The 25,707-nt window shown below is 53.6% G+C and overlaps 1 protein-coding gene across 2 annotated transcripts in view; it reads right to left on the bottom strand.

The window, feature by feature from the left end:
- The window catches only part of LOC130259209 (ankyrin repeat and fibronectin type-III domain-containing protein 1-like), a 194,436-nt gene that overhangs the window by 148,195 nt on the left and 20,534 nt on the right, over positions 1-25,707 (bottom strand). For both annotated transcript variants that reach the window (XM_056503262.1, XM_056503263.1), the window contains exons 2-3: positions 24,709-24,902; positions 21,441-21,658 (exon numbers count right to left, since the gene is read on the bottom strand). In XM_056503262.1, coding sequence (XP_056359237.1) covers positions 21,441-21,658; positions 24,709-24,902 — 412 coding nt within the window. The remainder of the gene's footprint in view (positions 1-21,440; positions 21,659-24,708; positions 24,903-25,707) is intronic.

Here is a 25,707-nt window from a genome sequence, read left to right as displayed (position 1 = left end):
ACAACCTCAGGACACAGACCCATTCCAAAGCCACCTCTCATCTCCTGTGGTCACTTCACTTAACTGTAAAGCGGTTGCTTCTACACAGAACTTGCCTAAAACCCAACACAGGCTGCCTTTACTTCAAGATTTCAGAGACCATTTAGTAGACCAAGTCTGTGCAAAGCCAGAGTATCCAGGTGGTACTCTGCTAGAATGGGAGTTGGGATTTCTCCCACAGCCATGCACTTCTGTCATCTCAGATTTGCCAGAGTCTGTGGTTTCACTCTCAGCTCTCCTGTGCTGGTCCAGGTTCCTACATGGAGAATCCCAGACTGTTCTCACATCTGAGCTCCCTTGGCACAGGCAGGAGATGGTCAGTTCAGCATCCTCCCACAGCAGACCTGTCCTGCACTCCAATCTGCACATTTTCCACCACTGTCCTTTTTATTCAGTACAGGCAGTACTGAATACTGGTATTATTTGGTTACTTGCAGGAAGACACATGCTTATCTAGGCAATCAGAAACCCTGAATGAATGGCTAAGGGTCAGAAATTCAGTTTATCCCAGTTTTAAGCACTAGAAGCTGACACAACCTTGTACTGCACAAGGTGCTCGGTGATGTGTTCCTGCAGCTGATCTCCCTCAGCTTCATCTCTTGTTTGGACAAAAATTTGGAGGTGACTGATCACCAATCCTCCCCCTGGCGCACAGTTTCTGCCAGGCTCATTTATGGAGAGGCTCTGGGAAGAGACAAATATATGATTTAAATAAAAGTATTTTACACCAACAGCACAATTCCAACTATTCTAACACCACACAAGGCTTATCCATGGCAGACAACATCCCTGCCCAATAAACCCTTTAAAGGTTCACTGATCACAGCTAGACGTGTCATAAACTTCCCTACATAGTTTATTATCCCCATAAATCTCTATAAAACTATTTTATCTCATCTGGGTTGGCAACGAAGCAAACTTTGCTCTGTTTATGGCTTCCCAAGCCAGCTTCTAATAACAACACATGTGCTGCCTAAAAAGGGGGATGAAGATCTCGGCCTTGCCCAGCCCTCCCCACCACACATCCTTCCAGCTCTATATACCACAGGCACAGCAAACACCCCACGTGCTCCATGTGCTTCCCTCCAGGAACAGACCTACTATCAAATAATGTTTCTTCTACTTTCTTATCTTCCAAATGTGCTATTTAAAGGGGAAAAAAACCAGCTTGTGGGCTTACTCAACCCACTCTTCCAAAATGTGTGCCCTGCATTTTATTCAAAGAGAATTTTTGTTCCTGGGAGCTTTGCAGCTACTATGTCAAAAGCTTTTTATTGGGAAATGGTGATGTTTTATGGTTTCATTTAAATCACATAGATGACTGTAAAACTATAGTCTGTTTGGCTTTTGATTAGAAAACACAGAAATAAAAACACTTTCTACCTACTACATGACTTCCAGCTTTTCCATGTAGCCCTATCAATTTTTGCTTTAGAATCTTAGGATAGTTTGGGTTGGAAGGGACCTTAAAGCCCATCCCATTCCAACCCCTGCCACGGGCAGGGACACCTTCCACTATCCCAGGCTGCTCCAAGCCCCATCCAGCCTGGCCTTGGGTACCAGTAAGACCAGGATCCAGTGGATCACCTTCCATCTAGTCCTGGTGCTGAAGACAATGCTGCACCACATATCTGTCACCCACCACTGCCACAACAGCCTGTGCCAGCCATGGTAGAGCTGCCCTTGCCCAGCCCTTTGGGCATGACCACCAACCTCCTGCAAGATGTGCCCACGAGCCCCTGACCACCACTGTGCAGCAGAAGCCAGTCAGAGATCACCCTGAGAGCTCCCAGACACCACCATCCCCACACAGGGACCCAGAGAAACCTCAAGTGCCCCACTGAGCCTTCCTCTCATGCTGGAATTCTTGGCTTGGGCCTTCAATGCTCCTCAGTGGAGCTTGGGAAAAGCATTCAATACCATCACATGCACACTGCTCTGCTGCCCCAGTCAGGCAGGTCCCACAGCCTGGAAACTGGGTTCCTATGCCACCCATATGGCCTTGGGCCAGGGCTCACCCCAATTTCCACAAACCCTTCATGCCATGCCAGGAATGGATCAACTGCTCCTATCACCACCTCGGGAAGGGACCAGGCATCCCTGGGGAACTTTAAATGAGCAAACACCTCACACTCTCAGACTCCAGGAGGGTGAGGACCAGAAGCTGCAGTCACTGCAGGAACCTTTAGCATGAGCTGTGGGTGAGGAAGAACCTCACCCTAAGGCAATGGCAGTGTGGATGTAGGCTACTGCTCCTGGGAACAGGAGGAGCACAACTGTTTGGTCATGGAAAACAGGGGCTAGGGAGTGACCAACCACCCACACTGCCACCAGCAGCGCAGACCACCACTTCTCCTGACTGTCAAACTTCAGACACCAATAAAAAGTCAAAGGCACAACTATAATGTGCCAGATGGGAGTGCTGCTGATGCCACCCGTGTCCAAGCCCCCTGCTGCTGCAGGGCACATGCTGGCCTCCAGCCACAAAGTACCAGTCACAGGTCCAGCAGGAACCATGTCACCTCCCAGCAGGAACAATGTCACCTCCCAGCAGGAACAATGTCACCTCCCAGGAGGAACCATGTCACCTCTCCAACAGGAACAATGTCACCTCCCCAACAGGAACCATGTCACCTCTCCAACAGGAACAATGTCACCTCCCCAACAGGAACAATGTCACCTCCCAGCAGGAACAATGTCACTCTCCAGCAGGAACAATGTCACCTCTCCAACAGGAACAATGTCACCTCCCCAGCAGGAACCATGTCACCTCTCCAACAGGAACCATGTCACCTCCCCCAGCAGGAACCATGTCACAGGTCCAGCAGGAACCATGTCACCTCCCCATGGTCACCCCCAGCTCCAAGGCTCCAGCAGGGAGAGGTGAAGCACCCAAGCCAGCAGATGGCAATTTCCATGGCAACACAGGGATGCCATGGCAGAGGATTAAGCTCTGGTGGGAGGGGAAGCAGGACCATGGGGAGGGAGCTTGATCAACAAGCACCCGACAGGAACGCTGAGGAGGAACAGAGGCCCACGGCAGCGATTTTCACGCCCATCTTCCCCTTTCAATTCTTCTCCAGCATGAAAGTCCCAATTAAAATGGCAGAATTTGACACCATTAGAAACTATCAGACCATTTAACACACTGCCCCTTCCTCCCACGTCACTGCACCCACGGCTGCCACGGGAATAAAGAGCACTGCAAGATCCAGACATCTCCCAGCAGTCCCGGCATCAAAGTGCAGCAAATCTGCGTCACACAGGGACCCTTTGAAAGGGGATGAATGTGAAGTGCAGGGAGAAATGATTACTTTATTTGTAAAGACCATGTCTCTTGTCATTCTAATTCATCCCAAATCCTCCCAGCACTGGACAGCTGCAGGTTTAATCATGAATATACAAATCAGCAGCACATGAACAACAAAGAGTCTCCTACTGCAGAAGACAAGGCCTAGAATTCGGTCTGGTTCAGCTGCTGCTCTCCCTCCTTTGCACTGAAAAAAGGAGGGGATGAGTACAGCCAGGACCTGCCTCCTCCTCCTGCCAGCACAGTGCCTCTCCCACTGAATCCCAGCCATGGGAATGCTGCCTGCACCTCTCCCTGCTCTGCCAAAGCATGCCCAGCACTGAGCAGCGGGGGAGCAAAGGGGACAGGAGAGGTAGAGGTGAGGGATGGAGGGCAGAGACAAGGGCTAGAGGGAAGGACAGGCTGGGTGACAGAGAGGGGCTGGAGCCGCACAGACACTCGAGCTGAAGGAAATCTGTGGGGTTTGATCCGTGCAGAGGATGGAACTGCTCGCTTTGTGCAACCTGAATGCAGGGGTGGCACCACAGGGCAGGGGTTCCCAGGGAGGGGTGCAAGTCCCCATGCAGCACTGCTGTTGCTACACTCAACATCAAACACCAGCCCTGTTAAAGAGGGGCTCTGCAGGGGCTGCTGCTGCCAAGCAGGCTAAGGACCCTTCCCAAGTGTCCAACACTTGCCTCTGCTGCCTCTCAGGTGTTTTCTGCACACTCAGATGCTCCAAGCAACTGCACACGGAGCAGGCAGTGATACCCATCAGTGCAAAGCACTGTGTGCCACGTGGGAAAGAGAACTGGAAAGCAGGAGCCATCCAGAGCTTCCAGAGGCTTGCTTTGCAGAAGGAATCTCATCAGGTCTAAAGCTTTCCCAGGAGGAGCACTGGGGCTGCAGCTCCAATCTCTGCTCCCTGTGACCAGGGACAGGACCAGGGAATGGCTGGAGCTGTGCCAGGGGAGGTTCAGGTTGGATATCAGGAAAGGCTCTTCCTCCCCAGAGGGTGCTGGCACTGCCCAGGCTGCCCAGGGAATGGGCACAGCCCTGAGGCTGCCAGAGCTCCAGGAGTGTTTGGGGATGCACAGGGTGGGATTGTTGGTGTGTCTGTGCAGGAGCAGGAGCTGGACTCAGTGATCTTTTGGGTCCTACTCAAGATACTCTGTGATTCTGTTTTGTACTTTGTGACTGAGTACAAGACTGGGCTGAGCACCAGGCCAGCACAAACCTCGTCCCTCGTGCTGCTGGGAGCTGTGCAGTGCTCGCCACCTCCCAGGCCTGCTTGCCAAAACTCAGCACACATCACAAGGAATTTTCTTTCCAAGGGCTTGAGATCCTGTAGGACATTGTGTCAGAGATCTGGACTGAAGTCTCAGTTTTAAATCCAATGCTATTTCTGCAGAATTACCTGCTTTAATTTTAATTACTTTGTGGAATTATCGCTTGCCTAGAAGTGATGGGATGAGGATAATGTGCTTCCAAAGTGTAAGCTTCAGAAATAAAAATAACCAAACCAGTCAGGGGAAAAAGTGGTTTTTGAGCCTCCCAGAGCACAGCCAGCCTCTCCTTTGGGCTCCAGGCTGCCACAGTTGTGGGTGGAACATCAGGGTGGACACATGGACAGTCCTGACAGCCTTGGAGACCAAAATCTGTGAGAGGCATGGCTCCAGCAGTCAGTTCCAGCAACACCTTCCTGTGTCATAACAAACTGTTGCACATCAAGCTTCAAAGTTACATGGTGCTTATACTCTCAGTGGGAATCAAATCCATTTTGCTGCCCACTGCAGTGCAGTACTTGGATCCCAACAGAGCATCTACATCCATCAGGCTCCAGAAGGGAGGGACCCAGCTGCCCCACACTGGGAAGGGCTCCATCCTCTTCTCTTGCACAGGGATTTTCTGGCTCTCCACAGCTCCCTGACAGGAGGGTGCAACCAGGTGAGGGTCAGGCTTTGATCCCAGGGAACAAGGATGAGAGGAAATGGCCTCAAATTGTGCCAGGGGAAGTTTAGATTGGATATTGGGGATAATTTATTCATGGAATGAGCAGTTAGGCACTGGCTCAGGCTGTCCAGGACAGTGGTGAAGTCACCATCCCTTGGGCAATTTTAAATACCTGTGGATGTGACACATGGGGACATGGTTAGTGGTGAACACAGTGGTGCTGGGTTAACAGTTGGACTCGATCTTGAAGAGTTTTTCCAATCTTTATCATTCCATGATCCCCAAACAGGTTTGCACATGGAGGGAGACAGGTGTTCCGAGGGTTTGCTTGAGCCCTCAAACTTGCAAACTCTCTGTATCCCCTTCTACAGATTCCCCCACAATATTTGATATTTCTCTGGGGACATTTGAGTTTTGAGGTTCCCAAGACCCCCAGAGCACCGTTCCTGGTGCTCTCCCTCGCCCAGCTCCAGGGAGCACCTCCAAGGCCAGCCCACTCCTGACATCCCCTTGCCTCCCCTCTATCTCCACCACAGGACCACAAGACAAAGCTCCCTTCAAACACTGCATCAGGTTCCCACATCAATCCTGGGGCCACTTAACATCACCAAATGCAGAATGCTGACACAATAAAAACCACTGTACATTAAAAAAAGGGCCAGTTCCCTATTATGGAAAGAATCAGGAATAACCTCTCCTCTCCACTACCACCAATCTGGAGCCTCTAGGATTCCATAGCTCATCAGCCTTTGTCCTTCTGCAAAGCCAGGACCCCCCTTTCTGCCAAAAGCCTCCCAGCAAGCCCCACACCTGCATGGTACCACAGGAGGCTGCTGTGGGACTGGAATTACCTGTGCAAACATCCTGCATGACAAATTCAGTGTCAAAATAAACAGCACCAGAGATGCCCCACCAGCCAATCCCATTTGTAACTAAAATTTCAGGGTTTCATCTAAGCAAAGAACTTGCTCCACATGTGGTGAGTCCAAGCCCAGCTGGGCTGTGACATCTGGGACAGTTGTGATGTAACCAGCACGAGGTGGGGAGCCAAGGGCATCCACATCTCCAGTCACCATCAAAAGGAGACCTCAGAGCCCCTTCCAGTAACTTCAAGGGGCACTGGAAAGATGGAGAAGGGCTTTGGATGGAGGGACAGCACAAGGGGGAAAAGCTTCCCACTGCCAGAGGGCAGGGATGGATGGGATATTGGGACAAAATCCTTTCCTGTGAGGGTGGGCAGGCCCTGGCACAGGGTGCCCAGAGAAGCTGTAGCTGCCCCTGGATCCCTGGATGTGCCCATAGCCAGCTTGGATGGGGCCTGGAGCAGCCTGGGATAGTGGCAGGGGTCCCTGCCCATGGCAGGGGTGGAATGAGATGAGATTTAAAGTCCCTTTCAACCCAAACCATTCTGTGGTTCTGTGATTCTAAAGCCCCTCCCACTGGTTCAACAGGTGAATCCAAAGCCCAGTGAGCAGGAAAACAAAAATATTGATGCCTGCATGAATAAACACACCTCCAAGCCTGCAAACTTGCCCTGCAGCCTTTTCACCATGGGATGTCTGAGCTCTGACGAGGGGCAGCTGCCCCCAGCCCAGCCCCACAGCTGGGGCTCCCCAGCCAGCTGTGCACACCTGTGGGAATTGCCACCTCTGCCACAACCCACAGCCTGGGGCTGGGAGGAGCTGTCAGGGCTGCACTCCATGGAGCATTCACCACTGACAAACACAGACATGAACCCACAGTCCCCCTGGGATGGGTTAGTGGCTTTTCAGGGATGGCCTCAAACCACATCCTCGCTGGGAAAACCTCTCCCCACAGGCACAGGCTTGGTCCCAGCCCTGCAGTGCCACTCTGGGCTGGCAGGAGGTGGGATGGGGACCCAGGCCCCACAGCTGGCAGGGAGCAGTCCCCTGAGCACCCACACATGATCCATTTGCTACCCACTACAGACACGGGCTAGATTTCACATTCCCTGTCTCCTCCACAGCCTCAACAAGGAAAGACAGGGAAACACTCACATTCTCTCCCATGCATGAAGCCTGAGTGACCCTGGGAACAGCAGCAGTGACAAACCCACTCCTGTGCCCACCTCTGCCCACCATAACTCATCTGTCCCAGCAGCAAGAGAGAATAGGGAGTTGTACCCCCCATCCTCCTTAAAATTGCCTTTCTTTGAAAAAACATTCCTTGAACAAATGGCAGCAAATCCCAAGGCAGAGCTGCACAATGGACACTTCAGTCTGCCCAGGGGAGGAGAGACAGGACCTACAATGCCTAAATAAATGCAATTTGCTTGTTAAGAGGGGGCTGGGGAAGGTTAGGCAGAGGGGAGCCCTGGTTATTCACTTCCCCCAATTAACATTCCAGCAGAGCTGCTCTGTTTTCTAGGAACAATAACTTTTTGGGAAGGGGGAGTGATGCCTGTGGGGGTGTTGGATGGTCCTGGAGAAAGGAGACATGTCCAAGGGTGTGAGGGTGCAAGTCTGTGTGTGATGGGAACTGCTAAACAAAACCAAGACTAAATAAAGGTCTACCCTCTGCAAGAAGAACCTGAAAAGTAAAACCCTTCACGTTCCTGGACCAAAATTTGGCTTTGCTGCTGATCTAAATGCCTTTTTGTGGCCAAGGAGGCCTGCACAAAAAAGAGGTGGCTTATCACTGTTTGGGAGAGGTCTCCAAATGCAGGATATTTTGCACCACCACTCTGTGACAGTAATTTTGTTATCTATTTCCTCGCCAGGATGAGAAACCTGTCTTTCCTCAGCAAGGGCACTGATTCCTTCAATAAGGACTTTGCAGCACACTTGGTGCCTCTCATGGCTTCCCCAATGCTCTCCTAAGGGAGGCAACTGGGCTTTAGTTAGACCCACACACAGAAAAAAAGAGTGAACTGAAAGCAACTGTGGGATGGAAAAGCAGCAGAGGCTCTGCATGCCCAGCAGTGCCCATCCTGCCTGGCAGATCTCAGAATGCTCCCAGGAGAGCTCCCACAATGCAGGACAAAGCCTGGCCCCAGAGCAAGCCATGCCTGCTGCTGTCTCAAGCACTGCAGGCCTGACAGGAGCAGGCTCATCCTGGCAAAGCTGAAAGGAGCTCCGCAAGAACAAACAGATCCATCCATACCCCCAGGCACATCTGCTGGGGCAGATCTGTTTCACCACACCGCAGTTCCTGAGGATTCCCATGAAAATCTGGCTCAAACGCACAGATGGCTGCAGCTCCCAGCCACCACTGTAAGCAAGAACTGGCCACCCAGAAGCAGAACCCTGGCTGGACAAACACCCACCTGGAGGCAGGACAGACACCCCCCAGAAGGAGCTCAGTGACATCATCTGGGGATGCCTGTGCCAGGGTAGGTACGGAAAACACTCTGATCTTCTGAATGTGGCAGGAGTTAAACCCAGATTGGTTGGTTGGCTGGTTAGCTGGTTGGTTGGTTGGTTGGTTGCTTTGACACCTGCAGGAGAACATGCCCAGCTGACAGAGCTTTGCTCATGCCATGTTCAGCTGCTCCAGCTCCCTGTGTCCTGTAGGACTCAGAGCAGGCAATGTCCAGGGCTGCTGCAGTTATTGATTCACTCACAGCAGCACTCAAGCTGAAGATTTGCAGTTTGCTCTCTTGGCTTCCCAGATGCCAGAACATTGCTTTGTACGTGGTACATTGCTGTTGTACCAGGCCATGCATAATCACATCCAAAGGCTCTCTGGTGGCAATGCCATCTCAGGAAGAAGATGAAAAATGGCAGAAGGGCTGCACCTCCCTGAGGAGGTGCCTCCTCACAGGCTCAATGCAGAAAGGTTAGGAAATCTGGATCAGACCACCAGTATTGTTACAGAATGCCAGAATAGTTCAGGTTGGAAAGACCACAGGAGGGGTCATCTGATCCCACCTCCCTGCTCAAGCAGAGTCATCCCAGAGCACACAGCCCAGGATTGTGTCCAGGTGGGTTTTGAATATCCCCAGTGAGGGAAACTCTGCAAATTCTCTGGGCAGTCTCTTTGGTGCTTTCCAGAAGTGAGATGAACAAAGCATCACCCTGAGGCTCTTGGTAAAAGCACACAGAACCCCAGACCAGCCAGAGCTCTGGGGGAAAGGTTGGATTCACCCAAAGTCCCCTGGACTCTCCAGGCACACCTCCTGCTTTCTGCAAAAATCCTTCCCATTGGCTCAACAACAGAAAGGCTTCCAGCAACTGTGGTCTGTGTGCTCCTTTTGGAGCATCACAAGGCTCAATCCCAGGACAAAGGACTTGTTGCCTTTTCACAGCAAGCAAAGGGCTGCAGTCAGAACAAACCCCCTCCTAGGCACTAGGACTCTATTTTCTCTACTTTTGGGGCAGCCAGTGCTCCATCCTTCCACCACTATACAACAAACTGTTGCAGAGCCAATGCTGCAGATGTCACCAGAATACCTGGTGGCCACAAGGAACAGTGAATGGTCACTTGGACAAAAACTGGCTGATCAGCAGAGCTATAGGGTTTGATACTGACTTTCAAGCCTGAAAGGGGAACCCAAAGATGCAGAGGCCAATGACTGAAAGAGAATGACCTCCACAAATAGGGAATCAGCACAAACCCCAACCAGGGTGGGCACGAGCTCCCTCCCAGCCCAGGTGCCACAGCCCAGTGTGTGGCTCCTCCCTGGCCCCAGTTACTGCCAGAGGGGAATGCAGCAGGGGCTGAACCAGGGCCCAGGCCCAGCAGGGACCCATCAATGTCCCTTGGAGCTTCCTAGCATGAAGCTCCATCCCTGACCTGCTCCAGCAATGTTTCCTCCCTCTCTCCCCAGGAGGTAACAGGGGCCTGGACAAGAGTGTCAAGACCCCAACACCCCAAGTTGAAACTGGGGTCTTTCCAGGATCCCACCACCCCTACAGGGGCACTGTGAGCATATAGGGTGATTCTGGGACAGCTGTTTCATCCTGCTTTCCTCAAAGTGTCCAGAAGTGCTGAAACTTATCACAAGGCTGGGCATTTCTGCTGTCAGGGAACAGGGACATCCAGAAGGCAAATGCTGTCATGCTGAGCCAGACATCTCAGAAAAGTTCCTCTCCACCTTGGAAAGTCACCTCTGTAACAGCCAAAGAAACAGGTTTCTCCAAAAACATCTCTCAGCCTTCTTGCTCCCCTGCCAGTTGCTCCTGGGTGTCAGGTCCTCTTCTCCTGGGCTGCCCAGAGGCTTCAGCAAGGACAGGTTCAGCAGGCCAGCAACAAACACACCCCTTGCCACTAAACAAGTGTCAAGAGCTCCACAGACAAAGCATCCATCCCTTCCCTCCTCATCCCAGCCCTCCTCCCTCAGGGTGAGGGTCTGAGGGTCTCACAGAAATCCCTCTACCACCCCACTGTGGCTGTTCTCAGTCCTCTGTGGGACTGGGCTGACTGGAGAGGTGACTGCAGCAGCAGGAAGGAGGAAAAACAGCTTTACATGTGACATGTAAATAGCCAGTGCAGAGACAGATAAATGTCCTGTTTTTTTTCTGGGAGATCAAGACCTGACTATGCAAATGGGGCACCTGCAAAGGCACCTTCCTCTGTGCAGCAGCCTGGTCACCCTCTGCCACTGCAAGTGCTCCCTTACAGAGATAAGGTGCAGTTGCTGAACCTCAGCAACTCAGCATTAAAAAATAAAACACAAGTGAGATGAACAAAATGCTAATAGGAGCCCCCAGGTCAAACCGCCTCCCTGTCACTGGGGCCCTCCTCTTGCCAGCACATTCCTGTCACTAGTGAGGTCCCATCACTTCCTCCTCCCTCCTCAAGTTGCTCCTGGTGATGCAAATCCATCGTCTTTGTTTCTATTCTTGGAGTAAAACCAGAACCTAAGTAGCTCTTAGGTTTCAGGATCCTTTCTTTTTCCATCTTTCCCAAGTGCACCGAGGCTGCTGCTGCAGTCAGAGCAGGGTGACACCTGACCCCAGACATCAGCCTGTTCCCACAGGAAATGCTCCACATAATCTCCAACCTCCAGGTCCCTTTGAGATCACTGCCAGCTCCTTCCTGAGCTATGCTCCTCAGGAAGGGTCAGCCATCCCCACAAGCCTCTTGGAGAGGGAGAGAAGCTGTGGGGGCCCTGCCAGGGACCCTGGGATGCAGAGAGCTCTCTCCAGCCCCAATCCCCACCAGACCTTCCACTGTCAGCCTCCCCCAAGAAGCTGAACCAGCTCCAGCTTGTGTCCCAACCCACGGTGCCCACGGGTTCCTGTGTGCCAGGGTGGGTACCATGCAACAAAGGGGGAAAGCAAACACGTGGAAACCCCAGTGGGACAGACAGCTCTGCCCTGTACCTGCCAGTGTCCCATGGAGCAGGGTGCCACTGTCCTGCCACACCCCCCTGCCAGGGGACAGCTGAATGTTGGCTCTGTCACTGTGAGCCCCATGGGAGATGCAGGGCAGGAGGGGCAGCTAAGGCTACCTGTGTGCCACAAAAGCTATGGCCACATCGAGTTCTGGTCTGTAACGACAGCCTCCCAAAGTCCCTCCTGCCCCAGCTGAGATCAGCAATACGCAGCCAGCAGCAAACCCTGCATGAGGTGCTGGGACCTGCAGCAGGACAAGCACGTTCCAGGAGCACCAGTGTCATGTCCCACCACTCACCTGCTCACAGGTCACCCTGGAGAGTGGGCAGCAGCAAAGAGCTGAGCCCTGGCTCCATGGGCAGGGACAGCACAGAGTCCTGACAGTGCTCACTAATGATGGACAGTCAGATGTGACCACTGGCTGCTGACACAGTGACCTCCCAGTGCTGTGAGGAGCCTTGGGAGGTTCCCACAGACTTCAAGGCATAAGGAATGGGGAAATTGTGAGGTACAAGACAGCAGGAGAGGGCTTTAGGCAAGGACTTGGAGTGACAGGACACAGGGAATGGTTTTCTACTGCAAGAGGGCAGGGATCAATGATAAATTGGTCAGGAATTCTCAGCTGTGAGTGGGCAGGTCCTGGTGCAGGGTGCCCAGAGAAGCTGTGGCTGCCCCTGGGCTCCTGGTAGTATCCACGGACAGGTTGGACAGGGCTTGGAGCAACCTGGGATCGTGGAAGGTGTTCCTGCAGGGGTGGGATGGGATGAGCTTTAATGTCCATTCCAATTCAAACCAGTCTGGAATCCCATGATTCAGAGGCTGAGAACTCAGGTAAAATCTAGCACTTGAGCCAGAGGAAGTAAGGAAAGTTGGAGCAGCCAGGGAGCAGCATGTGTGGGCTGGATGTGTGAAGCGTGGTGCTGCAGAGACCTCTGGCAGCACACTGCTGCTACTGCAGCAACACACTGCTACTGCTGCTGCAGCAACACACTGCTGCTACTGCTGCAGCAACACACTGCTACTGCTGCAGCAACACACTGCTACTGCTGCAGAAACACACTGCTACTGCTGCAGCAACACACTGCTACTGCTGCAGCAACACACTGCTGCTACTGCTGCACACTGCTGCTGCTGCACACTGCTACTGCACACTGCTGTTGCTGCACACTGCTACTGCTGCACACTGCTGCTACTGCTGCACACTGCTACTGCTGCTGCACACTGCTGCTACTGCTGCACACTGCTACTGCTGCACACTGCTGCTACTGCTGCACACTGCTGCTGCACACTGCTACTGCAGCACACTGCTGCTGCTGCACACTGCTGCTGCTGCACACTGCTACTGCTGCATACTGCTACTGCTGCAGCACACTGCTGTTGCTGCTGCACACTGCTACTGCTGCTGCACACTGCTACTGCAGCACACTGCTGCTGCTGCACACTGCTGCTGCTGCACACTGCTGCTGCTGCACACTGCTACTGCAGCACACTGCTGCTGCTGCTGCACACTGCTGCTGCTGCACACTGCTACTGCAGCACACTGCTGCTGCTGCACACTGCTGCTGCTGCACACTGCTGCTGCTGCACACTGCTGCTGCAGCACACTGCTGCTGCTGCACACTGCTGCTGCACACTGCTGCTGCTGCACACTGCTGCTGCTGTACACTGCTGCTGCTGCAGCACACTGCTGCTGTTGCACACTGCTACTGCAGCACACTGCTACTGCAGCACACTGCTGCTGCACACTGCTGCTGCTGCACACTGCTGCTGCTGCACACTGCTGCTGCTGCACACTGCTACTGCTGCACACTGCTGCTGCTGCTTCAACACACTGCTACTGCTGCAACCACTGCTGCTGCTGCAGCACACTGCTATTAATGCAGCCAAGCTCCAGTGCTGCCGAGCAGCTCAGAGCTCCAAGGTTCCTCATGCAAAAACTGCCTCACAGCCCTCTGGGGAATTCTCCAGAGCATCCCAGGCAGGCTGCACCCAGAGAGGCTCTGCAGCAGCAGCTGATGGCACCCTGCACACACGAAGTGCCACCTCCACACAACCACTGCACCCAGTCCTGCAGCTGAATCCACCTGAATCTCTATGAAGCCACAGCTGTGTCCCAAAGGGCTCATTCAGGCACCAGCACTTCCCTGCAGGAATGTGCTTGTAAGGAAAGTGCTCTGAAGGATTTAAACCTCAGGCTGTCAAAGCACTTTCTTCACTGGCACGCTCCAGCTGTGCAGGCAAGGCACATGGGGATTGCACTATTTGCTCACAGACCTGGGACACCTGGCTCCCTCACACCAAGAGGACCTGAAGAGCTGCAGACTGTGGGTCTGAGCTGTAAGAGGACACACTACAACAGGCAGATTTCCTTTCTGAGATCTAGGAAACGACTGCAACAGGCTCAGGAGGAAAAGTTGAGGCATATATCTCCCAGGAAACAAAAGGAAGGACTGCAGGTGGACTAAGAGGCCCCATGGGCAGCAGAGGATGGGATTTAGTACACCTGATCTGAGCAGTGACCAGTGACCTGCCTGCATCCAGGAACTTTGGGACTAACAGGAACAGCCCCAGCAGCCAGGACCTCTCTTGCTGGATGGGAAGGCCAGGAAGGGCCTGGGCAGCAGACATGTGGCCACTGTCACCATCACAGCCAGCTGCTGGGAGGGGACAACCAGTCAAAGGCAGATGGAGAAGGTGAAGCATCCCCTCGTACCACCCAGACACCGATCTGGGTCGTGCCAGCACAAGCCCTCATGCTCAGCATGGAGGATGGAGCCAAAAGCATTTGGTTTTCCACACAGCTGGACCATTGCTGGCTGCAGCCCAAAGCATCCCCAGCCCACCCTGCACTGCCAAGAGCCCAGACAGGGCTGCAGTTCCAACCCAAAAAATCTTCTGACTTTCACTAAGACTCCAGTCCTACCACAGAAGAAGAATACTCCAGCTCACAAAATAGTGTCTCACTTATTTTAAATCACTGCAGTAATTTTCTTTTTTCACACAAACTTCACATACCAAAGGACACAGTGCACATTTTTGGTGAGTCTCGCTTGTAGAAGCAGAGTAAAATTGGAAGTTGGCAAACTACTCTGCTCTCCTCCTCCTCAGCCCTGCTGCTCACTGAGCAGTTGATGTTCCTTGTGCAGAAATATAAATAGTAACACATCAGAAGCTGAAAACTTCATAGAATCATAGAATGGATTGGATTGGAAGGCCTTTTAAAACTCATCCCAACCCCCTGCCATGGCAGGGACACCTTCCACTGTCCCAGGCTGCTCCAAGCCCTGTCCACCCTGGCCTTGGACACTTCCAGGGATCCAGGGGCAGCCACAGCTTCCGTGGGCCTCCCCACCCTCCCAGGGAACAATTCCTTCCCAATATCCCATCCAGCCCTGCCCTCTGGCAGTGGGAGCCATTCCCTGTGTCCTGTCCCTCCATCCCTTGTCCCCAGTCCCTCTGCAGCTCTCCTGGAGCCCCTTTAGGCCCTGGAAGGGGCTCTGAGGTGTCCCTGGAGCCTTCTCCAGGTGAGCACCCCCAGCTCTCCCAGCCTGACTCCAGAGAAGAGGGGCTCCAGCCCTTGGAGCATCTCCATGGCTCCCCTGGATTCTCTCCAGCAGCTACAGACTACACATACAACCTACCTTGTTTTAACTAAAAAATGTAAGCAATATTCTCACTATAGCTTTATTATGTTTAAGTACTGTCGACAACTACAGTCTTAAAGCCTCTACTGAAAATATCAGTATGTTTTCTAACTTTCACTAGAACTTGCACTTCTTAACATTTAAAGCTTTTTACTTACTAAAAGCACTAAAGCTCATACTAAAACTTACTTACTGACTCACTTATCCTAAAACTTAAACTTACACTTCTGCCTTATGTGTGAGTAACTTAATGTACTTCAATACATCCAAAAGCTTTAATTCAATCCCTACACTCTAATTTCTCTCTAAAGAATTCAGAAAATCCCCTAACTCACTAGCTCCAACACACAGCCTTGTGCTGTTGGCCCAGGGCTGGGGCAGCTCTGGGGTGGGGTCTCACCTGAGTGGGGCAGAATCCTTCCCTCCCCTGCTGCCCATGCTGGGGGATCAGCCCAGGCTTGGAGGGTTCTGGGTGCTCACAGCCAGGGCAGGTCCAACCCTCATCTAACAACACCTGTAAGTCCCACTCAGGGCTTCCCTTGATCCATTCCCTGCCCAGCCTGTGCTTGTGCAGCCGGTTTGGGTGCAGGATGTTGCACAGGGGCTCGCTGGAGCTGCTGCTCTTGTCTCTGCCAGCTGTGGGCTGCCCCCTGCTCCACAGCCCTGCCACCCTGCAGGTGGATCCAGCTCTCCTCACCAGAGCAAAGCCAGCAGAGGGAGCAAACACTGCGGCTCTGCAGGGACAGCCTGCTGGTTTCTCACTGTGGTTGCTATATTTTCAATCCAGAGGTTATCTCGTGGGAGTTTGCATAAGTTATTTGGAAAGGCCCAGGTTAGGATCAAAGCCAGCCTTCATATTTTCTTGGAAAATGGCATGTCAGTGTAACTAGTACCTGCCCTGCAACACCAAAGTCTGGTCCTCAGCAACAAATCCCTTCCAGTTTCAAGCTCAGTATCCCACATCTTCTGTATGTTAGTTTTAGATTCCTGTGCCCTCAACCTTCCCAGCACTGGGCCCACCTTTCTCTCAGCAAACAGGAGAGGCCTCACCCACCCCAGTTCACACGGACTGTCACAGATGCCTGCTCTCAGCCTGGCTTTGACAAAGTGGGATGTCTCACACTGTCCCCAACCCCACCAGAGGCCCCTCTCTACCAGCATTCCCCACAAACTGCTGCTCTACTTTGGAATTCCTCCCACAGGAGACACCTCCCTTAGTGTGGGAATGCTGAGAGCAGTCCCACAGCACGCTGGGCTCTTCCTGAGCATCCCTGCTTTACTACAGGCACACGAAGCGCCAGCTGGGACGTCACAAGCTGCTGATATAAATAAAACCACGTTCACCAGAGAAATGAGCCGGGTTTCCAGCCTTGCTGTGCCTGCTGACTCCCACACTAATTTGCAAAGTGGGGTGATTCACAGGGAGCCTCTTCCCAGCTCCCAGGGACTGCTCTCCAGGGAACGAGTCGCTCTCTGGCTCCAAACACATCATTTATCAGCTTTGGGTTTCTCTGTTCAGCACTCAGTGAACAACAGTCGGCAAGTGAGCAGTGTGGGGAGGAGGGGCAGGGCACAGGAGTGATACACAGAGCTCAAACATCACCTGCCTTTGCAATAACCTCCCTCAGGCAGGCACTGCCACTCTGCTCTGGGAGCTGAGGCAGTCGTGTGGAGGTCCAGGATGACTCTCTCCAGGATGATCTCTCTGCTCCACCTCCTCACCAAGAACAGCTGACCTGCCTCTCACATGGCCATTTCTCCAACCCAGAGAAGCTGTGGCTGCCCATCCCTGGAAATGTCCAAGGCCAAGTTGGATGGGGCTTGGAGCAACCTGGGACCGTGGAAGGTGTCCCTGCTCATGACAGGGGTTGGGAGTAGTAGTAGGTAGTTTTAACCAAACTACCCTGTGATTCTACTTTTATATATTCCTTTATTTTTATCACAATGAACTACAGACACAGCCAGGAATCCTCTGCCTGCTTGCTGATCTTTTCTGAAATCACCCAGCCAACTTGGGAAGGTCCCTGCACACTTAGGAACCAGACCAAACCACTGGGATAACACACAGATGGGTTCTACCAAGGTCCTACCTTGTCTCCAGCTCACCTGGCACCGAAAACCCAGAGCAGGATAATCACACCCCTTGGACTGGTGCTGCTCTGGGCTGAGGCAGTTCCTGCACTCCCCAACATCATTGCAGTGACCTCCAGCAACAGGTGGCATTTCTGGGTTGATCACTGGAATAGGAAAACCTGGACAAGGTACCTGTCAGCTGGTGCCAGCCCAGATGCTGTCAGTGAGCACCAGGTGTAACCAGGTCTCTGCCACACAGTGAGCTCCTCCCCTCACTGCCTCCCTTCTCAGGCTCTGCTACCCCAATTCACCTTGTCTCTGTCATCATCACTTTGTCAGGCAGGGATTTCCTCTGCTCAGCTCATCTGTAGAACTCCCAAGACAAACAGAGTCAAAGTGTTTCCTGTAGGGCACAGACATTTCATATGAGAATCACTGCCTGGAAAAATACCACACACAAATAATAATAATAATTAAAAAATAAATTAGTGCATGAGAGCACCGAGTAAAATTAATTAGTGCAGAGGCAGAAAAGCAACACAACCTTGAGTCACCTACTTGAAACTTGCAGGAACTACAGCAAGCAGAAGTGCCAGGGCAGCTGGGGCAGCACCAGGGACACCATGGCAATGCCAAGGGCTGCTCTCCTCCACCTCCACTGCACAAACTGGGCTACTCCTGCACGATGCTCAGAGAGCAGCTGCAGAGGGGTCAGGGCAGAGCCCTCAAACCAAGCTGGGTCAGCATGTGGGACCCCAGGCACTGCTGGCTCCTCCTCTTCAGAGGCAGCAAGATCTGTGCCATAACATCACAAAATGAGTGGGCAATGCCAGAATGACTAGCCTAGATATAAAGAACTTGAAATTCCCATGGGGAAAAGGGAAGAGCACAATTCCCTCAGAGCCCTGCTGCAGTCTGCATGGACTCTCCCAGCAGCCACCACAGAGAGTGACTCAGCCCTGGTGACCTCTTTTAATGCTCTGTAAGGTTAATGCTGAGTTTAACAGGGTTAACTCTACCTTTAATGACCAGTTTTCCAGTGAAGACAAGGAGATCAGCACAGTCTGCAACTCAGCTGTGTCTCACTTCTCCTCCCCCAGCAAGGGATATTGCAGAAGGTCCCATCCCTACTCCTGCTGCCCATATCAGGAGCCAGCTGGGCACAAAACCAAAACAGTCCCTTGGCCATCACCCAGTGACCCCAAACAACATGCCCAAAGTCACAGAGCACAGTCTCAGCCTGGCCATGGTCGCTGTCTCTGTCACAGCTGGAGTGACTGGGACAAGGCAGGGGATCCAAGTGAGAGACAGATGTCAAAAGCAATCAGCTGCTCCCCTGTCTCCAAGGCAGGAATGCTGACAGCACTACAGGCCTTGGAGGAGTTAAAAGGAAAGGCTTATTAGAAAGAAAACTCGTTCTGACAATCACAAAAATTGGAATTCATTTAAAATTCAAATTATGCAAATTCCAGTAATCTGTACGTGCAGATCCATCAGACAGCAGAGTGGGACTGCAGACACCTGCCACTAGTGACATGGCTGGAGAAATTCCACCCTCCCCAGTGCTCTAGGAGGAAGGCAGGTGTGCTGGCCTCTGGCAGGCACAAGAAGAGCAGCTGTTCCAGGACAGTGGGGCCAGGCAGGATTTGCAGGTACTCCCCCTGCGCTGAAAGATGCTTCAGCAGCCCTGGCAGCATCCAGCACGTCAGAGCATGGGGAGCAGGGAAGCCACACTCCAATGCTCTCATATAAATTATAGCAAATTCTCCCTTGGACAAGCTCAGGTGCCCATAGCCAGCAGGAAGCCTTGGTTAGGCAGCACCTGATCACACAGGTGTGAGGTGGCCACACAGCACTGGGTGCACACGGGCAATAGCTCTGCCCCATCACCATCCCCCCTGCCACGGCAGGGGCCCACCCAAAGCCTCAACAGCCTCTCCCCTCTTCCAGCAATTCCCAAAATCCTGGTTTTGGGGAATTTTAAAACCAAGCCAAGCAGCTGCATCACACAGCAAAGGTGGCTTAGACTGTCAGCATGGAAACAGCAAAACCAGAAATCGACATTACAGGCTGGGGAACTGCAACAGCTCAGAAAAATGAATCTGGCTTCTTCCTAAAAGATGAGCCACTGTGATACAGCAAATCGTGCTCTCTCCTGTGTGTGCTGTGCCATGCATGAGGAGAGCAGACCCAGCAGCAACTCCTCCCCCAGCAGGGCTGGGCAGAGCCAGTGTCAGGGCACAACACATACCCAGGGGAAGCTGCAACACCTCCAGCACAAAGATGGAAAGCAACTAACCCAGCCCTGGAGAACACAGAGCCCAGAACTGTTCCTGGAAATAACTTCCCCAGCTTGGCAGGATCTGTACTTTGAACTTACAAACCAGGCTCTGGGGCTGTGTTGGGAATGCTCGTGCTGTACTGGCCCAAGCCTCAGCCAGTACACCTTCCTCCACACTTTCTGCCTCTGCTGAAGGGCCCTCTGGAAGCCCTTTCCATGTAGGATGAGTCTGCTTTTCTCAGCAGGTCTCACAAGGTCAAAGCCCATGGCTGAGACTACAGCAACAATTCTTATATCAGAATGAGCCAGAAATAATTTAGCAAGGAAAAAACAACCCCACATCTCCACGTTCTACAAAAAACCTGCTCTGTTCCTTGACAGTCAGCTCTGTGGTTACACCAAAGAAAACTAAAGGTCCCCAAAATCTGAGTAAGTCGAAGGCCAAATCAAACTGGCCACAGACAGCACAGAGAGGTGCTGGCACGGCACCAAGCAGGGAGGGGCAGGGAGCTGCCCCACTGGAAGGGCAGAAGCCAGTTCTCTGTAGGTACCAGGACACTGTGCTTAAAACACAAGTGCTTCCACACCTTTTGCCCATCTCCAGGGCAGCACAGAGGCTGTGGGGAACAGGTCCAACAGAGATACTGGAAAAACTTCTCTGAAAGACAATGATCCCAAACATCTCAGCACCCTCCTGCTCTTTTGTGTACAGCTTGGAGCCACAGATCCAGGCAGGCAGAAAAAGCAGTTCCTTACCCCACAGCAGGGCCGCCTCGTCTTAAACATCTCCAGCATCTTTCAGCTGCTTATCAGGTGCCCCATCCTGCTTGTGCTGATCTCCATTGCTGAAGTTCCAAGTGCTTCCTGAGCCTGAGGCAGCAGTTCCCACACAGAAGGTTCACTGGCAGTGCTGGGACTGTGAGCAGCTCCCACACACTCACCCCTGCACCCACTGCTGCCCCAGCACGCTGCAGGACCGGAGCTGCCCTCCTGGGACAAAAGTGCTGCCTACATCCAACAATGCAGACACAAGCTGGGAGGGTGAGCCCCCAGAGCCACACTGCCCAGCTACACCAGGAGAAACCCCCAGTGCATGTGAGCCCAGAGGGAGCAGCCCTTCTCCCGGGACACAGAAGTCTGTGCCTGGGGCAGGGTGAGCTGTGCTGCCTCAGCCCGTTCCCTGCCCCATTCCCATTGTGCCGACTCTCTCAGCCATTGCCAATCAACACCGAGTGCTTCTCACCACAGCGACACCTGAGCCCTCATTACAACCCTGAGTGGGCAAAGAGGCGGGGGAAGGACATCTGAACCCCGGAGTTGGGTGTCTCTGGGAAGGGGAAGAGGCAGAGCCCATTAAACATTGATCAGAGGCTCCCAGAGCGGCAGGGCAGCCCTGTCGCATCCCTGCTGTCCTCCCAGAGCTCCCAAGGGCCAGGAAGGTCTGAGCTGCCCCAGGGACTTGGTGCTGGCTCATCGTTTCCCCAGCCCCTCACCAGTGGCCCCTGCAAACCTTTGGGAAGGTGCAGTTCCTCAAGGACACAAAGCTGAGGACAGGAAAACTCATTACCCACTTTCAGCCTTGTCCTGTGCTTTGGACAGCAGTGCCCAGAGCGCAGGCCTCGTCCCAGGCCTCCCCCAGCCGAGCAGCGCTGCCCAGAGCTGTGGGAGCCCATGGGGAGCAGGGGCACAGGACCCCGTCACGGGCTGGGCAAAGCCGAGCTGCCGCCTCCATCTGCTGCGCCACTCTGGAGCAGCCTCTCTTTCTGTTGTTTTACTAACGCTGGGCACAAAAACAGCTCCCCAAGATGTCAGTGTTTTTGGGAAGCAGCGCGTGCACGTGGGGCCCAGGGCCCGATACTCACGAACTGCCGCCGCAGCTTGGTCCGGACGCGCTCGGCCTTGCTCTCGGCCGGGTGCACGGCGCAGCTCAGGGAGCCCAGGTGGTTGTCCACGGACAGGCTCTTCCTCATGTAGCACGAGCGGCTGCGGAAGTGGCTGAAGGGGGCGTCCTGCACGGCCGTGCCCAGCTGGGCGGCCCTGGGGGGCTCCGAGCAGTCATCCTCCAGCCGCCAGGCCTCCCCTGCCGAGGACAAGGACAGGCCTCCCCTCAGAGCATGACCACACGTGTCCTACCCCCCCAGCCAGCTCTGGGGATGCTCCGTGGGCATCCCTGGATCCCCTCTGGCCACCCCACAGATGCTGGGAACTCACTCAGAGCACAGGTCCCTCCCACAAATCCCAGACAACAGCCCCTGTACCCAACCTGCCCACCCCAGGTACCCACAGCCCCACAATCTTCCTGGCAGGAATCATCCAAATACAGTCACAATCATGGAATGCTTTTTGTTGGAAGGAAGCTTAAAGCTCATCTCCTTCCAAGTTCCTGCCATGGGCAGGGACACCTTCCACTTCATCAGGTTGCTCCAAGCCCTGTCCAACCTGGCCTTGAAATCTTGCTTTGTGAATGGGAAAAATGAGGCATCACAAGTGTTACAGATTACAAAAGGATTTACTGCTATCTCCTCCTGCAGAAAAAAAGAACAAAACCCTTTATGGCACAACCAGGAGCAAATCAACAGCCCCATGAAGGACAGAAGGCAGACCTCCCTTCTCAACCCGCCAACACAAGCAGCAACAGGATGCAGCAGTGCAGGGCTGAGCCCCGGGGACAAACCTCACTAGCACTGAGACAGTGGCAGCAGTGGCAGAGGACAGCTGGCACCATCCCAGGGAAGGACTGGCCACATTTCATTGCAACAAAAGGGAAAAACAACAAAGCAACAGGAGATGTTTCCACAATATCACTGCTGCGCTCTTCTGCCTTCGGCTCAGACTGCTGCCTGCTTTTTGTCGCCAGTCTCCTCTTTACATCTGGAACTTGCCCTCCCTCCTCCCCTCAGCAAAAATCACTGCTCAAGCCATGACAAACAATCAATAAAAGCCTTTTCTCAATTATTAACCCAAAAGGGCATCTCACAGGACTGCCTCCAGGGGTTCTCCCCCTCCTGCAGCCTCTTACCAAGGCAACATCCTTTATCTCTCATTTCTGAAAAACCCAGCCTCTGAACGACCCTGATCCCACTATACCAGGGCTAAGGAGCAGAACACTTCTGGGATTTAAAGCAGATAATGGCCCTAAGCCCCAATTCAGCAGTGCAGTCCAGTTTACCCAGAAAGCCTGTGGGGATTACATGGAATATGATGAGACACAGGCTGGACTACAAGCCACCAGAGGAGGAACCACCTACATACATTGTCAGAAGGGCAGGACTAGATTGGACATTAGGAAGGAATTGTTCCCTGGGAGGGTGGGCAGGCCCTGGCACAGGGTGCCCAGAGCAGCTGTGGCTGCCCCTGGATCCCTGGCAGTTTCCAAGGCCAGACTGGATGAGTCTTGGAGCAACCTGGGATAGTGGAAGGTGTCTCTGCTCATGACAGGGGTTGGAACAAGATTATCTGGAAGGTCCCTTCCAACCCAAACTCAAACCCAAACCATTCCATGAAAGAGGCAACCCAGAGCACAGCACTTCAAGCATCGTGTAGATTTTTCCTCCCCTACTTTCAACTTAATAAGCTGCTGCTGCTCCTCTCCAAATGTCACCTCACACAACACAGGAAGTGCTGTTTGAAAGCTGTGATTATTCCATGCACAAACACATCAATCGGAGGCAGATCCTGACTGCCATTGTGAGACAGCATCGCTCTGGGAGCGCAGCAGGGAACACTGACACAGGAGACACAGGGGACACGCAGGGAACTGGCACGTGAAAAGAGGAACCTGCCCCCACGCTCACCTGAGATGGCCCAGCCACTGCCTGTGCCACTCTGTGCCCTTGGGACTGTCCCCTGCCAGCCCCACAGCTCACCCAGAGACAGCCCCCACTGCTCTGCTGCCCTGAGCAAGGGAGGGCCAAGGCCATGTGCTGAAGGAGGGGAAGGATTCACCTGCTGCACCCACACCTCTGTGCATGGCACCTCAGCCAGGCATGAGGAGCTGAGTTTCAAATCCTACAGAGCAGCTGGGCCACATCTGCTCTCACTGATCCCAGTTCCCCAAGGATTTTGCTGCTTTTGGTCTCGTTTCTCATCTACAGGAGCTGCATTCTCCAGCACAGGCCAGGAGCTGGACCAGAAGCAGCTGCTCCCTGGTGTGCCCAAGGGTGATCCTCACCAAACTGGCTCAGTGATGTGCAAAGATCTGCTCTGTGCACAACTTTTGGGAGAATTAGTAGCGCCAGGAAATGAAATGCAGCCTGCAAAGCATCAAAATTAATCCAGGGTTTGGACAGCTGCTCTGCTGAGCAACACAGGGATCTGACTGTGAGAGGGATAATTTAAAAAAAAACCATAAAAATAAAAAAAAATCCAAGGGTGCTGTTTGAAGGGAGTTGTTTTATAAGGATTTTATTCAGCACTGGACTGTCAGCCCTGGCTTCCAGGCCTTATCTTTGTTTCAGTGTTAATAATCCCCTTTCCCGTCACTTTTATAGTCCCAGCGTGGTTCTGCTGGCACCAACAGCACTGAAACACTTTGGCCATCAGCAGCTTTGCCAATAAACTTGCTCAGAGCAGCTGGCCCAGCCATATTAGTATTTCATCAGGATCAGCATGAGAGTAGGAGAACATGACAAAAATCCTCAGGGCTCAAAGGGCAACACACAGTGTTAGGCTGGGAGCATTTGAATATCTCCAGGGCCAGGGCTGTGGGAAGAGCACAGCGATGGTGTTCCTGCCACCACTGCTGGTGGAGACCAGCCACAAGTGCCCTGAAGCTGCTTTGTGACACAGAAAAGAGGCACCTGCGCCTGTTGCATTGACCAAGGAGGCCCCAGGGTAGCAGCTCACCCCAGCACCCTCGGGCAGAAGGCTCCAAGTGTCACCTCCCCACCTGGGGTGGCCTCCAACAACCAACTCTTCTTTTTCACCAGCACAGTATGAACGATGGGGAAGTGCATGTATCAAGCTCAAAGACAGACTCAACCAGGGGCAAAACCCCCAGACCAAGAAGGGCTATTTTCAGAGCAGAATGAACCCCAGGCGGGCTGGAGCTGGATTTGTGCCCTGGAGAAGCAGGAAAGCTTTGCTGGGATCCTGCAGCCACAGAGGTGTGGGCGCCCGCCCTGCACTCACCGGCAGAAGGGACCGTGCAGCCCTTCTGGTGCTCAGAGGCCGAGGGCTTCTTGTAGGGCTTCTGCTCGGGCATCTCGTCCCTGCAGGCTGCGGGCTCCAGCAGGGGCAGCCGGCTCAGCACCGGCGACTGCGGGATGCTGGGCAGCGTCCGGGACTTCCCCAGCAGCGGCCGCTGCGGCCTCCTGTCCAGGGACCTGCGGGACAGAGCACAGGGCACGGCTTCAGGGGGACAGAGAACAGCTTCAGGGGGGAGAGAGAACAGGGCACGGCTTCAGGGGGACAGAGAACAGCTTCAGGGGGCACAGAGCACAGGGCACGGCTTCAGGGGGGACAGAGCACAGGGCACGGCTTCAGGGGGGACAGAGAACAGCTTCAGGGGGCACAGAGCACAGGGCACGGCTTCAGGGGGGACAGAGAACAGCTTCAGGGGGCACAGAGCACAGGGCACGGCTTCAGGGGGGACAGAGCACAGGGCACGGCTTCAGGGGGGACAGAGAACAGCTTCAGGGGGCACAGAGCACAGGGCACGGCTTCAGGGGGACAGAGAACAGCTTCAGGGGGGAGAGAGAACAGGGCACGGCTTCAGGGGACAGAGAACAGCTTCAGGGGGGAGAGAGAACAGGGCACGGCTTCAGGGGACAGAGAACAGCTTCAGGGGGGAGAGAGAACAGGGCACGGCTTCAGGAGGGACAGAGAACAGCTTCAGGGGGCACAGAGCACAGGGCACAGCTTCAGGGGGCACAGAGCACAGGGCACGGCTTCGGGGGGACAGAGCACAGGGCACAGCTTCAGGAGGGGGGACAGAGCACAGGGCACAGCTTCAGGAGGGGGGACAGAGCACAGGGCAGGGGCTGTTCAGGAGGGACAGGACACAGGGAAGGGGGTGTTCAGGAGGGACAGGACACAGGGAAGGGGCTGTTCAGGAGGTGGGAGAGGTCCCTCAGCCAGGACCCCTCTGTGACACACACGCAGTATAGCACCGTTCATGGAATCATGGAA

Source organism: Oenanthe melanoleuca, chromosome 14 (assembly GCF_029582105.1).
Source record: "Oenanthe melanoleuca isolate GR-GAL-2019-014 chromosome 14, OMel1.0, whole genome shotgun sequence".
In the NCBI taxonomy this organism is placed as follows: Eukaryota; Metazoa; Chordata; class Aves; order Passeriformes; family Muscicapidae; genus Oenanthe; species Oenanthe melanoleuca.
This window is presented reverse-complemented; position numbering and strand designations above follow the sequence as displayed.